The following is a 14,696-nucleotide window of genomic DNA, read 5'->3' on the forward strand; positions in this document are numbered from 1 at the left end:
TCATGGCCAAGCTTGACAAGTTGGGGAAAAGGAATTATTCTTAAGCAGCAAAATACACAAAAAACTATATTTTCAGTGATTTTCTAATTCCTCTAACTGAAAGTTTGGTTCTTTTTTTCTTTCCTTCTTTTCCAAATTAGAGATACCCTAGAGTAGCAAAGAGAGCAAATGCAGTGGAAGTGGGGTAGGTGCAGACCAACTAATACAAGAATGTCTCCTGAGCAAGGAGTTTCTAAACTTCTATAGTAGTCACTATTTACAGATGGATTAGAAAATTTGTGAATTATAGTAAGGTAAGAACCATTCAAAATATTCTACAAAAACTTAGTCTTGTAATAACAAAGCTATTCTATATGACCAAAATAGAAGAATTTGTATTAATATTCACAAAACATCTGTTTGTAGCAAGAGCTTAGTTAGTTTTGATTTTTTGTATCAACTTCATTCAAAAGATATTTGGGTTCCATAATAAAGTAATAGCAACTGTCACTTGAAATTCTCTAGAATTGCATATGAGACCATCTATGTATGTGTGTATGTATATATTTTTAAAATGTTGTAAATGTAGGAAAAACCAAAGAATAATAAACACCCAACACCCAGAATATCAACATTATTATATTTGCTTCATTTGTTTTGAATAAGAAGGTAACACATCACAGAAAAAATTTAAATCCTTTCGATATCTAAATTGCCAGTCCACTAGCACCAAGCTCTATAAGCACTGAATTTTTTTTTGGTTTTATTTTATAGTAAACAGTAGTCATTCAATAAAAGATGTCTCTATTTTCCCACAGATGTAAGAACTGAATATATTTTCTTCTAGTATCTTTTTAAATACTCTTAATAAATGCTTGAAGGTATTAATAAATAAAATAGATTTTGGTGTTTATGAGTAAAATTTACATAAACATTGCATAAAAAATATTCTGTATTTAGCCTTTTTTCATTCAATGCATTGTCAGCTAGAATTCTGTAAACATAGAGAAACCTCAATATACTGTTCCTAACATGGAATGATGCTCAGTTAATACAACAACAGAATCCACTATCAACAGTGTCCAAATTCCTAATTAGAATATTATGATCAATTTTTATAAGGCCTTAGACTATCCACGCTCAGACCGCTCTATATAGTTCTGGTTTTAAAATTTTTATAGAAAACATGGTTCTGAAGGCAGTAAAATAACTAACAGAATTAAGGAAATGGAAGAGAAAACCAAAAACTTGTCAATCTAAAAAAGACAAAGTATTATTAATGACTATCACAAACATATTGTAGGAGAAAGTAAGTAAATGAATAATTACTGGCTGACATTGGGAACTTAGATTTTACATGAGAGGAGGAAAGATAAATAAGAAATAAAAACTCTCTAGTCATAAAAAATTAAAAGTATCCAACTCTGGCTATATTTCTCCTCCCCTCCTCCCCACACACGTGCATGAGAGAGACAAGAAGGAGGGAGAAATGAGAAGCATCAACTCTTAGTTGTGGCACATTAGTTGTTAATTGATTGCTTTGCTTTCTCAGGGATACATTTCTTTAAAAAATAAGTGATTTCCTATTTCTGGTCTCCGAAAGTCCTAGAAATAAGAACTGACTTAGTGCCAACACCCACTCCTAGTACTCAGAGAGTCAAGATACTCTTTTCCTCAAATATCAAACATCTTTTTTGGTGAGTCATACTCTGTGAACCTTAAGTGTAAATAAAAATAAAAACAAAAATAAAAATGCTACTTCATGTTGGAGAATCATGCCCCAACCCATACTACAATGGAGGAAGTCTTTAGTGGATGACCCAAATCAGAAGTATCGCAAACACGGTGCCTCACAAGATGCCCCAAAATAGGGCATATTTTGTAGTAGCAAGCAAATGAGTGTTTGGATGCAGGGAAGCAATATAATGGAAACGTACAGATCACTGGGGTTTGAGAAAACCCTCTTCTTGATTACGTTTATTAAGACATAAGTGACTAATGAGGTTTTTGATGATACCATCTCTTTTTGCTTAGTGGTAGAACAATAATATGTAATATGAAAAAATAAAAATAAAATCATAAATATGAAAGTGAATAGTTTTGTTTGTTTTTTGTAGCATATCTACATCTATTCCCTTACTCCAGAAGCCTAGTTATAAACTTGCTGGTTTTGACATGCGAAACACCAATAGAACAGGTATTTTTGTCAGCACCGTAGGTGAATTTTGGCATCTGTTTGGACACCAGCTGTACAATAATTAGTGCTGTGACTGACTAAATCACCAACTGTTACACAATGCTTCTTCAGGCTTCCAGGAATGAGTCTGGATGTTGGCTGACAGATGCCCCTGGGGAGACCAGGCCTGGTCCTGACAGCTTCTATGCTGAGTTCCACCAGACATAAAGAACTGGCTGCATAAATGTATGCCTGCAAGTCAGTTCAGGCAGTGGTGTGAAGGGTGCTTTGTGAGACACGGGAAAAAAACACTCTCTGGTCTAATGATATTGATACAGATACGTGTCTAGTGACTGGTCATGCCTGAATGTCAACTTCTGATTAAGTACTAGTCAGTAACAGCATGTCCCTCATTCAAGTGCTCTGTTCTCACCTTAGACTTCTATAACTGTTCACTGGTGTGGCTTTCCACTTAGCCCTTCATCTAAATTTCTACAATAAAAATAGGAAACGGACACACTGTTTCTAGTCCTAAGAGATAAACTGGATTACTATACTGCTCACAAAAATGAGGAGTTATTTCAAAATGAATAAGAAGCGATAAAATATCTCCTCATTTTTGTGAGCAGTGTACACGAGCAGTTTGGACAAGATAGCCTGAGAGCTCTTAAAATAAGAGACTGAGTATAGTGTGGGAAATCTTTTGCAATGAAGTCTTTCTCTCAGGACATGGCTTTATGTCCTCAATCTATTCAACGACCAAAAAATAAGATGTAAGATAAAATGCTCAATAGTTCCTTCTTTCAGCCATGGCTGATGAAATGAATTTTACTAGGAAGATGAAAAAAAAAACCTACCTGAAGACTGCGAGGGTCAGAGACCAGAGAACTAATGGCTTCCTCAGTTCAAACTTGGCCCGTTTGTTCATCAGGTGCCGACCACCGAAGATAAAGGCCGCGTACAGAGCAGAAAACAGGAAAGATTTCTTCCTATGCACAAATGAAAGACCAAAATCTTATAACATAAAAACTTAAGCAATTTATTTTTATCCACTAGAAATTTAGATTTAGTCATTATTCACCAACTTTTATTACCAGCCCCCTCTTTGTATGCACTGGAAACATGTTCTTGGGAATGTGCCCCCTTCACTAAAGCATGTTTAGTCCATTTGGCAGCATGGCGCTGTCGAATCCTCCCTGAAGGAAGAACACAGAACCACCTAAAGCACACTTGCCTAAAACTCTGAGCTTGAATCTAATTGAATGTCTGATTTTACTACCCATCTATAGGAAATGTAGGGAATAAATCCAGACTGTGAGACATTTTATAGGGCAACTGAACTCATTTCCAAAGTCAGAGTGGCTTGAAAGACATAACGATCAAATAAGTAGAATTTTTTTGATCCTTATTTGAAAAAGACATTTTTAAATAAAACCAGAAAGTTGTTAGTCATAATTTTAAAAGTACTTAAATTAATATTTATGGGTGAAATTATATGTCTTGGGTTTCCTTTAAAATTCCCAGGAAACAAACAGAACGAAAACAATATTAATGGTGGAGAAATAAAACAAGATTACCAAAACGGCTGATGAACACGGGCTCATTATTCCCTTTCTGGTAATCAAGTTTAGGTGCAACTCCTAGTTGGAAGCAGTTAAGAAATATCAGGTGGCTCTCCAGGTTCTGCTGGCTTATTACTGTGTTAAGCATAAGTGTACAGTAGTACTGATAATGCCAAAAAGAACAAAAGCTTCTCTAGACTATGATTCGACAAAAAGTAAAAGAGGCCTTGTAAATAATTTAACCATCTGAGCAAACTTCCTGAAAAAGCAATGTTTCCTTACAAAAGGGTATTCTCCACTCAATTAGATTAAAATGGAAGGGTTGCAAAGTAAGTTACAAAGTAATAGAAAAATGCATTAATCTAAAGAGCATTATTTGTATTATACTTTGTTTTTTCCCCTAACCGCTGACACACATTGCTGACTCACGAAGGACCTCACTATTTACACAAGCACACTCCCAATTCAATGAGTGCAAGTGACCAACTTGGTGACAACTGCCAGATAAGGGAAGTGATGCCAGGAATCTACCCACAAGTTAGGGTGAACTAACTCACTTCCACTGAGTTCTGCCAACTCTTCTCTTGGAAACACAAGACATGGTACACAGGAATGCTTATTAAAGACCCGGATGAGCATGTTCCTGCTCTATCAGATTTTCTGACAACGAAAATAATCGTGTATGTGGTTACTCTGCAAACACTAAGGAACTGAACAGTTGTACTTTCCCAGTAATACATTAATAACTAAAGAATAAAATACTTAGAAAAAGACATATGATCCATTTTTTTTTCCTCCAGAAAGGAATAGACTATTTCTATATTTCAAACAGAAATGAAAAAGCAGGACAATTCTATGGAAACTGAACTACTAAAAATGTATTTTGTACCATAAATATATTTATTGTTTTATTTCCTTGAATTTTGCAAGTGCATTAAATTACTTTTAGAGTTAGAATCACTGTCTGCATTTACACTTACATAAGCAAGGAATCACTAAAGAAAAACAAAGTTTTCTTAAGTTAATGTAGGCAATAGTAACATCAAATAGTATATAATCTTTTTAAAATGATAAAGGTAATGATAAGTGACAATAACCATATTATTATAATTTTAGAAGTGATTCCTATGGGAAGAAATAGTGCTTAAAAGCTTTATCATTTAATCCTTCTAATCACCCCTAATGCCGGTAAAACATGACCTTCATTTTATAGCTAAGGAACCAGGTGTAGGGGTTAAGTAGCTTTATATCTCCCTGCTCTCCTGTGGTAAACTTTCAAAGACAGGAAGAAAGGGTGTACCTGATGTGTCACCTTACAAGCATATAAGAATTCCTTAAGCCCTCCTACTGAATTCCCTGGTCATTGTGTAACTGTGTAGTACATTAGTTTTCTTCCTTTTTATTGAATTAATTGGGGTGACAGTGGTTAACAAAACCATACAGGTTTCAGTTGCACAATTCAACAGCACATTATCTGTACACTTTGTTGTGTGTTCACCACCCCAAATCAAGTCTCCGTCCTTCACCATTAATCCCTCATACCCTGCTCCACCTCTCCCACCTGCCTTTCCCCAGCAATTGTCACACTTGTCCATATCCATAAATTTTTTCTTTTTTGTTCAATTCTTCCACCCTTTCCAAACCTTGCCCCTGTCGGCCTGCTCTTTATCTATGGGTCTGTCTCTGTTTTGCTTTTTTACTTCATTTTGTTCATTAGATTCCACTTATGAGTGAAATTATATGGTACTTGTCTTTCTCTGACTGGCTTATTTCACTTAGCATAATGAGCTCCAAGTCCATCCATGCTACACCAAAGAGTAAGATTTCCTTTTTTTTTTACAACTGAGTAGTACTCCATTGGATACCAGTTTTTTAATCCATTCATCTACTGATGGACACTTGGGCTGTTTCCAGATCTTGGCTATTGTAAATAATACTGTAATGAACATAGGGGTGCGTATTTTCTTCTGAATTAATGTTTCAGGTTACTTTGGGCATAGTCTCAGAAGCAAAGTTGCTGAATCATAAGGCAATTCTATTTTTAGTTTTTTCAGTGCATAAGGGCTCTGTTTTCTGCACATCCTTATGAACACTTATCATTTGTTGATTTATTTATAATAGCTATTCTGACAGGTGTAAGATGATATTGCATTGTAGTTTTAATTTGCATTTCTCTAATAATTAGTGACATTGAACATCTTTTCATATATCTATTGGCCATCTGTATGTCCTTTTTGGAGAAGTGTCATTCAGGTCCTTTGTCCATTTTTTAACTGGAATGTGTTTTTTTTTGGTGTTGAGTTTTATAAGTTCTTTATAAATTTTGCATATTAGCCTCTTAACAGATATATTATTGGCAAATATGTTCTCCCATTAAGTTGGTTGTCTTTTCATATATTGATGATTTCCTTTGCTGTGCCAAAACCTTTTAATTTAATGTAGTCCCTTTGTTTATTTTTTCTTTTGTTTCCCTTGCCTGAATAGATTGTAGTACATTATTTAACTGTGAAAGGAGTAAGAGAATCTCCACACTTTCATGTTTCAAATGTCATATTTTCTAGACATGAAATACTTTGATCCAAACTCCCTTTATTTCCTGGAGTACAAATTATTGATCATTCAATCTAATCCTGATTTTGGTTATGGTTAGGTTATGTTACTTGCAATTATGAACCAAGTTAAATGGATGTCTTTATATAATCTTATCATTCCAGCCATTAGGGAGAAAATAATGTGCCTTGAACAACCAAGAAAAGAATTAGTATCTTCCCTCTGTATTTTCTTCTCTAATTTCTTCAGTTCTAGAATGAAAACTAGTCCTAATGTACAGCCAACCTCTTGGCAAGGACCATTCTCTTTTTCACATATTTTTAAAAGATTCTTCACAAATCCACAATTCCACAGCTAGGGTGACCAAGTCAATCAATTAGACACAGAGAATTTGAGAACTGCAAGGGATCTTAGAGGTGAAGCACAATTTCCTTGTTCTACAGATGACGGAATTGAGGGGGGGGGGTGCTGCTGACACTGGCTGCTCATGATCACAGCTGCATATTGTATATTGATCAAAACTACCAAAAATCAACATGCATTAACTGTCAAGGCTGTATCTAGATGATGAGCAGTCAATGTGAAATTGGCCCTGGCTGGGTAGCTCAGTTGGTGTTGGTAAATCAATGTGTTTCAAGTGTGAAACAAGTAAGTTAGGTTTGCTTGCTTGTAGTTTGTCTAATTGGTACATTGGGGCACCAATTGGGGCAGCACCATGTGTGTATGGTCTATGGAAGGCTGCGGTGCTTGCCCCCAGGGTGGCAGATTACAAATTGCCTGCCTCCATGGGGAGGGGCGACTATTTGCTATTGTTTGCTGAAGAACGGGTATTTTCCGCCTGGCCTGTTTTGCTGGTGGGGGCCTGTGAGTCCAGAGAGCGAGTCCAGGGAGTTGGGGCTTGGGAGCCCTGAGAAAGAGCAAAGCAGTTTTCCCTGCCTGTTTGTCTGCCCTTGCGAGACTCTAATAAATAGAATGGCCCACCATTTTCTGGCTCCAGTTCCTTTACCATCTGCCTGAATCCAATGTAAACCTACAAGGCTGTGGTGATGGCCACCATGACCTTACATCCCAGTACACCAAGTTTGTAGGTTTGATCCCCAGTCAGGGCATATACAAGAATCAACCGATGAATGCATAAATAAGTGGAATTACAAATGGATGTTTCTCTGCCTTCCTCTTTCTCTCTCTAAAAATCAATTTAAAAAATAGTGTGAAGTGATATTTGTTTAAGTATAAATGTCATAATAAAAGTATTGCTCACTCTATACTATCAATATATAAAATCTTTGGTAAAATTCAAATAATGCTTTGGGTTAAGCTTTTTCTATAACAGGAAATCATCTTAAGGAAGTATTAATATTAACTTTTACCTCTTCAATTGAGTAATCAAAATATTTCATTTATACTTGAATGTATAATAATTTTTCCATTTTGCTTAGAATATAAGATTTTCTTTAGCAAATGGGGTTAAGTGAATTAAAACTGCCTTTTTGTCCTGGCATCTGGTAAAGGTTCAATTACAGTCAAGATGAATAATGACTTGCTGTTTACCCACCTACTATTTAATGTAGGTCAGCGATTTTCAACCTTTTTCATCTCATGGCACACATAAACTAATTCCTAAAATTCTGCAGCACACCAAAAAGTATATATATTTTTTGCTGACATGACCAAAATAATTGGCATAGTTTTGATTCACTCACACCAGTTGGCTATTCTTGTGTTGGCTGTTGTCCTTTATAACTTAACAATACATTGTGTGTTTTTTTTGTATTTTTCTGAAGCTGGAAACGGGGAGAGACAGTCAGACAGACTCCCGCATGCGCCCGACCGGGATCCACCCGGCACGCCCACCAGGGTCGATGCTCTGCCCACCAGGGGGCGATGCTCTGCCCCTGGGGGGGGGGGGTTGCTCTGCCGCGACCAGAGCCACACTAGTGCTCTGGGGTGGAGAAGCAAATGGGCGCTTCTCCTATGTGCCCTGGCGGAGAACCGAACCCGGGTCCCCCGCACGCCAGGCCGACGCTCTACCGCTGAGCCAACTGGCCAGGGCCAACAATACATTGTTTTATTACCAGATAACTAGCAATTTCTAGATGGCATGGACTCTTCTTGTTTAATAAATCATAAATGTACATTACATGCACAGACCTTAACTAAAGGTGCTCTTTAAATACTTTTCATGATGGTGACTCTGTAGCTATAATCATGAAGTAACCAACGAAATAAAGATCACCCAAATGAAGTATTGACAAGCTCTGAGCTTGTTGTACTTGTATTTACTCTTTTCCCCCTTCCATTTCTGTCATCAATATGAATAATAGAAATTGGCCCATAATTAATAAAAACAAATAATGGCTTTATCCTTAGAGATTTAGAGTTCTCTCTCTATCATGCTACCTTGTTCTAAAACATTCTTAAGAGATATTTTTTATTCTCACTAGCGTAGCTACTCAATATTTGTATTTATTGTCCAGACCATAACACTCTTAAAAAGTAAGCACCCATTCAAATGTTTTCTTTTTTTTCAGCTTCTGGGATTCAACTGAAACCAGTACTTAGCTTCAGTCTCTTTAACATTCACATCAAGATCTCTGCCAGCATACTTTATGACTTCAAGAGTCAAACAAGTTTATTTGAGAATGGCGAAACTTTCATGTAAGTAGCATTTTAACAGAGGATAATTGCTAATGAACACCTGCAGGAGATGGCCTTAGCCCTTCATGTCTACGTAACCTTGTTTTGTGGCTAGAGTACATGTGTATGATGCAACAAGTTGTGAAAGTGAAAATGAGGCTGTGGAGAAGAAAAGGGAAGGGTACCTAAAAGCATCTCCTGCTTTTGCTGACACCTACTTAGCATATAGGAAGATTTCACATTCTATGTTGAAGAGTCTGAAGCTGAGAAAATTAGCTAATTAATTGGTGAAGCCACATCTCTTAAAATTTCTCCTTTAATTCAGTTTCTGACTCCAGTCAGGACACAATTCAAGGTTCTATAAGTAATCTTCAGGTTACAAATGAGTTGGAGACCCATAGACTGAAGGAAATAACATAGTGCTTCTCGCCAACAAGACAATCAGTGGGTTTCTATGCTGGTGACAATTTCATAAGAATATAAAGAAGGGTTTTCTTAAAAGGGATCTGAACTTGTGCTGTTGGAAGTTCTAACCAGGGCTGGATTCTGTCACATGCTTGAGATTTCAAGACCCCTAAGACTTCACAAAGGCATTTTTCTATTTTAAAGACAATGGGAATTTTCTAGCAGTTTTTATTCATAAGAAAATTATAACTAAAACATTAACTGTGTTTAGAAATTCTGAAAAAGAGTAATGGAAATATGTCCATAATTAATACAAATGAATTTATAATTTACAAGACAAAGCTATGACTAAAGTAAAAGGTGTTATTCTAATTTGTCATGTTTGACCCAGAAAACCAAATGTATGATTTATGAGCTTCTTTGAGTTGCAAATAGCTCTTTCTCATTCCACTTTTCCTTCAAATGCTAATTTAAAGATCACAGGTTCTTCTTACTTTGTTAAAAAGGTGAGAAAAACATTTTGCAATTTAGTTTTTCGGATGAAATGAGCCATGATCAAAGCAGAAGTACATTTGGTACAATGGAGTCAGTAATGTGGTTCCCTATCTACCCATTTCCTGCTCCAGGATCGTACATTTCTCTTAGAACAGATCTGTTAGATCAAGTTGCTTGTACTTATTGTCAAAATATAATTTTTCCCCTGTCACCTTTATAAAAAAAATCTTAATAAATTCTGTTTTCTTGTTGGCTGTCTATTTACAACTGAAAATAAAATCTTTGGGGAGAAACACTTTTAAAATGTTAAACATACACACAGCCCCATAAAACATGCCATCTGTCTAATAAATTGGCAAGGTATCAATTAATTGTCATTGTTTCCTTAGATATTTTTGGGTGTTGATGAAAAATGCTGACTTCCTTCCATCCATTCAAAATATACTAAGCTTTACAATTTTTATTTGCAGTGTGGTTTGTATGCCACTGAATGAAAACTTAGACATCATTTTTGAGGAGCCACTGAGCCACTTCACCCACAGGTGTTGTCAAGTACCAAAAGCTACAGAATTAATATTAATATTTTGGGAGGCTTGAGAAACGTTTTGTTGATTTGGGTTAAGGTGTGGAGAGAAATTGTGAGAATAGTCTCTGTACTGTGTGATTGGCATAGTCAGGATGGCCCTTGGTATTGTATTGTAAATGCCAAGGGGAGAGAAACATGGATCCCCAGACATTCCACCATGCCTGTGGGGAAAAGGGTGAATGGCTAGCCAGGTGCAGGGAGAGAAAAACCAAAATAAACCTTTTCTCATAGCAATGAGCCATTTGCGGGCATTTGTCCCCACCGAAACTACCTCTCCTATGTAAATGCATGTGGTTAACACGTGTGACTCAGGACAGAGAGATAGCAGATGAATACTAGATAATATAGGAATGCCTTTTAATATGTAAAGAGACATCTTTCTACCATTGTGTTGGCTTGTGAACTTTGTTTTCCCCAAAAGGATGTATGGCTTTCAAATTGAATGTGGTCCTATCATGTTAAAGGGCATATGACTATAACCAATAGTGGTAAGGGGCTCCTAATTGCAATTTTTGCTTCTGTACTTCCCACTTACAAAACTATAAAAACTAAGTAGAACAAAGGGCCAGGGCGCTTTCCTTCAGAATTCTGTCGGAGTAGCCGCCGCTTGGCCAAGCTAGACAATAAAGCTTTGATGTGTAACCCAATAAAGCTTTGATGTGTAACCAACGGACCTTGTTCCTGTCTTCCATGTTTTGGGTCCCTCCGAATTTGGCTTAACAATTTTCCCCACCTCAACTTCTTTAAAACTGTTTCCCTGGCTTTTGCTTGGAGAACAACAGCCATTTCTTTTTCCCTTTGAACATGGTTAACCTCAGTGCACGAACTTTTTATTAAACCTCTCACCTGAGTACTAAATAAATAAATAAACCAATCCCACTGTAACACTACAGTCAGTCTGCTTCTGCTAATCTAGTTAGGAAAAAAAAAAGTGTGTTATAACTAACAGTGTTTGATAACAATTCCAAGGAAGGAGATATTGTCATGAGACTATGCTCTGTGGAAGGAGGGCTTTGAGGCGGACTCTTAAAGCTTTGGATGAAAGGACAGAGGCAGTCAGTCGCCTTTGGGATAGGAAGAGGCAGCAGCAGAAGGCAGGAGTTAAGTTGAAAGTGTTATCATGCTGGATACTCTCTGGGTTGGGGATGGTAGAAAGTCAGTTTGGAAACACAGGTTAAAGTCAGACTGTGTGGAGCTCTGAAAACTGCAGCAGAGTCAAGACTGTCTTTACCTCAAGGCTGCAGTAAGTTGTGAGGTGTGTGTCCACTAATTTATTACCATTTCCTATTACAGCACTGAAATTCATGGCTTAATATTCTTTTCTTTCCCTTCCCTCTTTTTAAATAAATAAGAATAGATTGAGTCATGTGTAAACCATTACACGCCTTAGGTAAGAGAAGAAGCGAGAAGAGTTACTGCTACTGGCCTTCAGAAAAATAAACCAAGTGCTGGTTTAAGCCACGGAGAGCACTGGAAGTCTCTGAGCTGGGAGGGGGCGGGATAACAAAGGGTCTGCTCACAAAGAAACTTGGCATTAATTATTTCTATTCTCACGGGCAGATGCAGCTGAGGTTTGATGCTACATCTTTAAGTCAATACACTCTGGTATATTCCTCACCACCCAAACTAGCAGCATCCACAGCTGCATCAGTTACTGAAGTGCATGTGTGAACCGAGGGAGCCTCTTCAGTGAGCTACTGCTTTTCATGAGGAGTATCAGATAGAGCCACCTTTAAGTTTCATGCATTTTGTAATATGTAGAATAAATATGATCACTTTGTAAGATATATAAATGTCGAAATCTCTCTGCTGTACACTAGTAACTAATACTGTGTGTCCCTAAAGTCATGTGCACTTATGACTGGTCACAAGAAAGCTACAAAAGACGATAGAAATGTGAAATCTGCACTTAATAAAAGGAAAACTCTCCCAGTTTCATACCTATTCAGTGCAGTTCGATGTGGGCTCATGCACAGATTTTTTAGGGCTCCTTAGGTAGCTATCCCGTATAGCCTCTACAGACTAGTCACTGACTGATGGCCTATCAGAATGGGGTTTCTCTACCAAACTGCCAGTTTCCTTCAACTGCTTATCCCACCAAGAAATGTTATTCCTATGTGGTGGCACTTCGTTATAAACGTGCCGATATTCACTTTGCACTTTGGTCACGGATTCGAATTTAGCAAGCCACAGAACACACTGAACTTTCCTCTGTACCATCCACATTTCAACTGGCATGGCCATGGGCTGCTCCGCTATATACACGGTGTTACGTCATCATCTGCACATGCGCACATGCTGCCACATCATCCTACAGAAACTGGGAGGGTTCTCCTTTTATTTGGTGCAGATTTCACATTTCTATTGTCTTTTGTTGCTTTCCTGTGTCCGGTCAAAAGTGCACCATGACTTTATGGACACACTGTATGTCAATTATAATTAAAAATACATTTTTCAAAAAGAATGAATATTCTCCTGGTCTGAGAAAAGTATAGCAAATTGCTAGGCTAATCATGTCATTGTTTAAATGAAGCCACTGTATCCTGAATTCAGTGTCCTGACTTCTCATATAGAGTAAATGCCCATTTTTTCTAAGGTATTACATCTGAGAGAGATATTTTTTTTTTGTTTTAGAAGACATAGTTTCATAAAACTCATCAGGAAGAATCAATTTCAAACCTAAAAGCAAAGACTTTAGAGAATACTTACTCAAAGAAAGAATGAAATTCTATTCTTTCTTTTACGAAGGTGATAGTTACTTATCTTCTTAGAAAGAGTGAAGCTTACCTCCACCTCCCAATACAAACTTAGCCAAAAGTATATCAATGGTTTTATTAGATAAATCTCTTCCCATCTCAAAGCAAACTAATAATGAGCTCTGCCTTGACAAATTAATTTATAGTTTGTTTTGTTTGAAAGTATTGCTCTTAATATTCTCTTCCCAATTCTCTGGCACTGAATATCACTTTAATTTAAAATTTCCAAGTACATATACATCAGCTACTGATACTAGTCATGGTAAAACATTCAAGTTTACTAGTGGCCATTTCAAAACCAGCAAGTTCTCAATAGCAGAGGCAGCATGCAGTAATACAACCCTGAAAGTAGTTTCATCAGCAATTTCACTGTGCCAATTTCCTAAAAAAATGCACTTTGTTCAAAGAAATAGAAAGCTTTCACCTGAATTTCCAATTAAGAAATATTCACCTGTTAAGATTATTTAAAAAAATAATACAGGAAGCATATTATATTAATATAATACTTCTGAAATTGCTTCAATTAAACGAGAGCAGTTGAGTGACTCCTATTACCAGGTTAAACTTTTACCTCTTATCATTTTAAAATCTTTTATGTAATACCCTCGCCGGATAGCTCGGTTGGTTAGAGCATCCTGAAGCACAGAGGTTGCCAGTTCGATTCCCAGTCAGGGCACATACAGGAACAGATCTATGTTCCTGTCTCTCTCTCTCCCTTCCTCTCTGCTAAAACCAATAAATATTAAAAAAATTTCTTTTTTTAATCTATTACATAATGTAAATGAGGTATAGGTGACTTTTTTCCTGAATATGAAATTTTCATGGACTAAAAATTGCACAATATTTAATTCTGGACTGTCTCAAGGCTGCAAACTTAAAAAAAAATCTTGTCATCCAGTCTAATGGCCTGCTGTCCACAGAAATATAAAATATTTTATAAAAAATATTTAAACAATATAAAAATAAAATTAGAGTCAAATAAAACTATCTGTTTCCTGTTTGTCTTCATCCTGAAGAAGCCCTGAATGTTCTGGAGATAACAGATTTTACGTGAGAGCTAGAGACTTAAGTCAGAAACTGGAGTTTCAGCCTTACAAGGTTGAGTCCATTTCAGACAGAATTTCCCTAGTTTTTTTTTTTTTTTAAGAATTAAGTGTAATTCTTTTTTTTTAATTATTTTTTATTTATTCATTTTAGAGAAGAGAGAGAGAGAGAGAGAGAGAAAGAGAGAGAGAGAAGGGGGGAGGAGCAGGAAGCATGAACTCCTATAGGTGCCTTGACCAGGCAAACCCAGGGTTTTGAACCGGCAACATCAGCATTCCAGATCGACGCTTGATCCACTGTGCCACCACAGGTCAGGCCAGAATTTGCCTAGTTTTAAATCAAAATGACAGCTCCAACAGACAACTACATAAATGAGCATCAATATATCCAAACCTGAGAGTGCTTTCTCTCTCTCTCCTCAAGGGCTAAACGTTTGGATTGAAAGGTGATCCATTGCCTCATATTTAAAAGGAATTTTAGTTTACACTCATTGTTTCAGACAACTG

General features: G+C 36.7%; 1 protein-coding gene across 5 annotated transcripts in view; it reads right to left on the bottom strand.

Annotated features, from left to right (window-relative positions):
- Positions 1-14,696, bottom strand: part of ELOVL6 (ELOVL fatty acid elongase 6) — a 164,163-nt gene that overhangs the window by 52,018 nt on the left and 97,449 nt on the right. For all 5 annotated transcript variants that reach the window (XM_066384595.1, XM_066384594.1, XM_066384592.1 and 2 more), the window contains one exon: positions 3,013-3,144. In XM_066384595.1, coding sequence (XP_066240692.1) covers positions 3,013-3,144 — 132 coding nt within the window. The remainder of the gene's footprint in view (positions 1-3,012; positions 3,145-14,696) is intronic.

The sequence above is a fragment of the Saccopteryx leptura genome, chromosome 5 (assembly GCF_036850995.1).
Source record: "Saccopteryx leptura isolate mSacLep1 chromosome 5, mSacLep1_pri_phased_curated, whole genome shotgun sequence".
In the NCBI taxonomy this organism is placed as follows: Eukaryota; Metazoa; Chordata; class Mammalia; order Chiroptera; family Emballonuridae; genus Saccopteryx; species Saccopteryx leptura.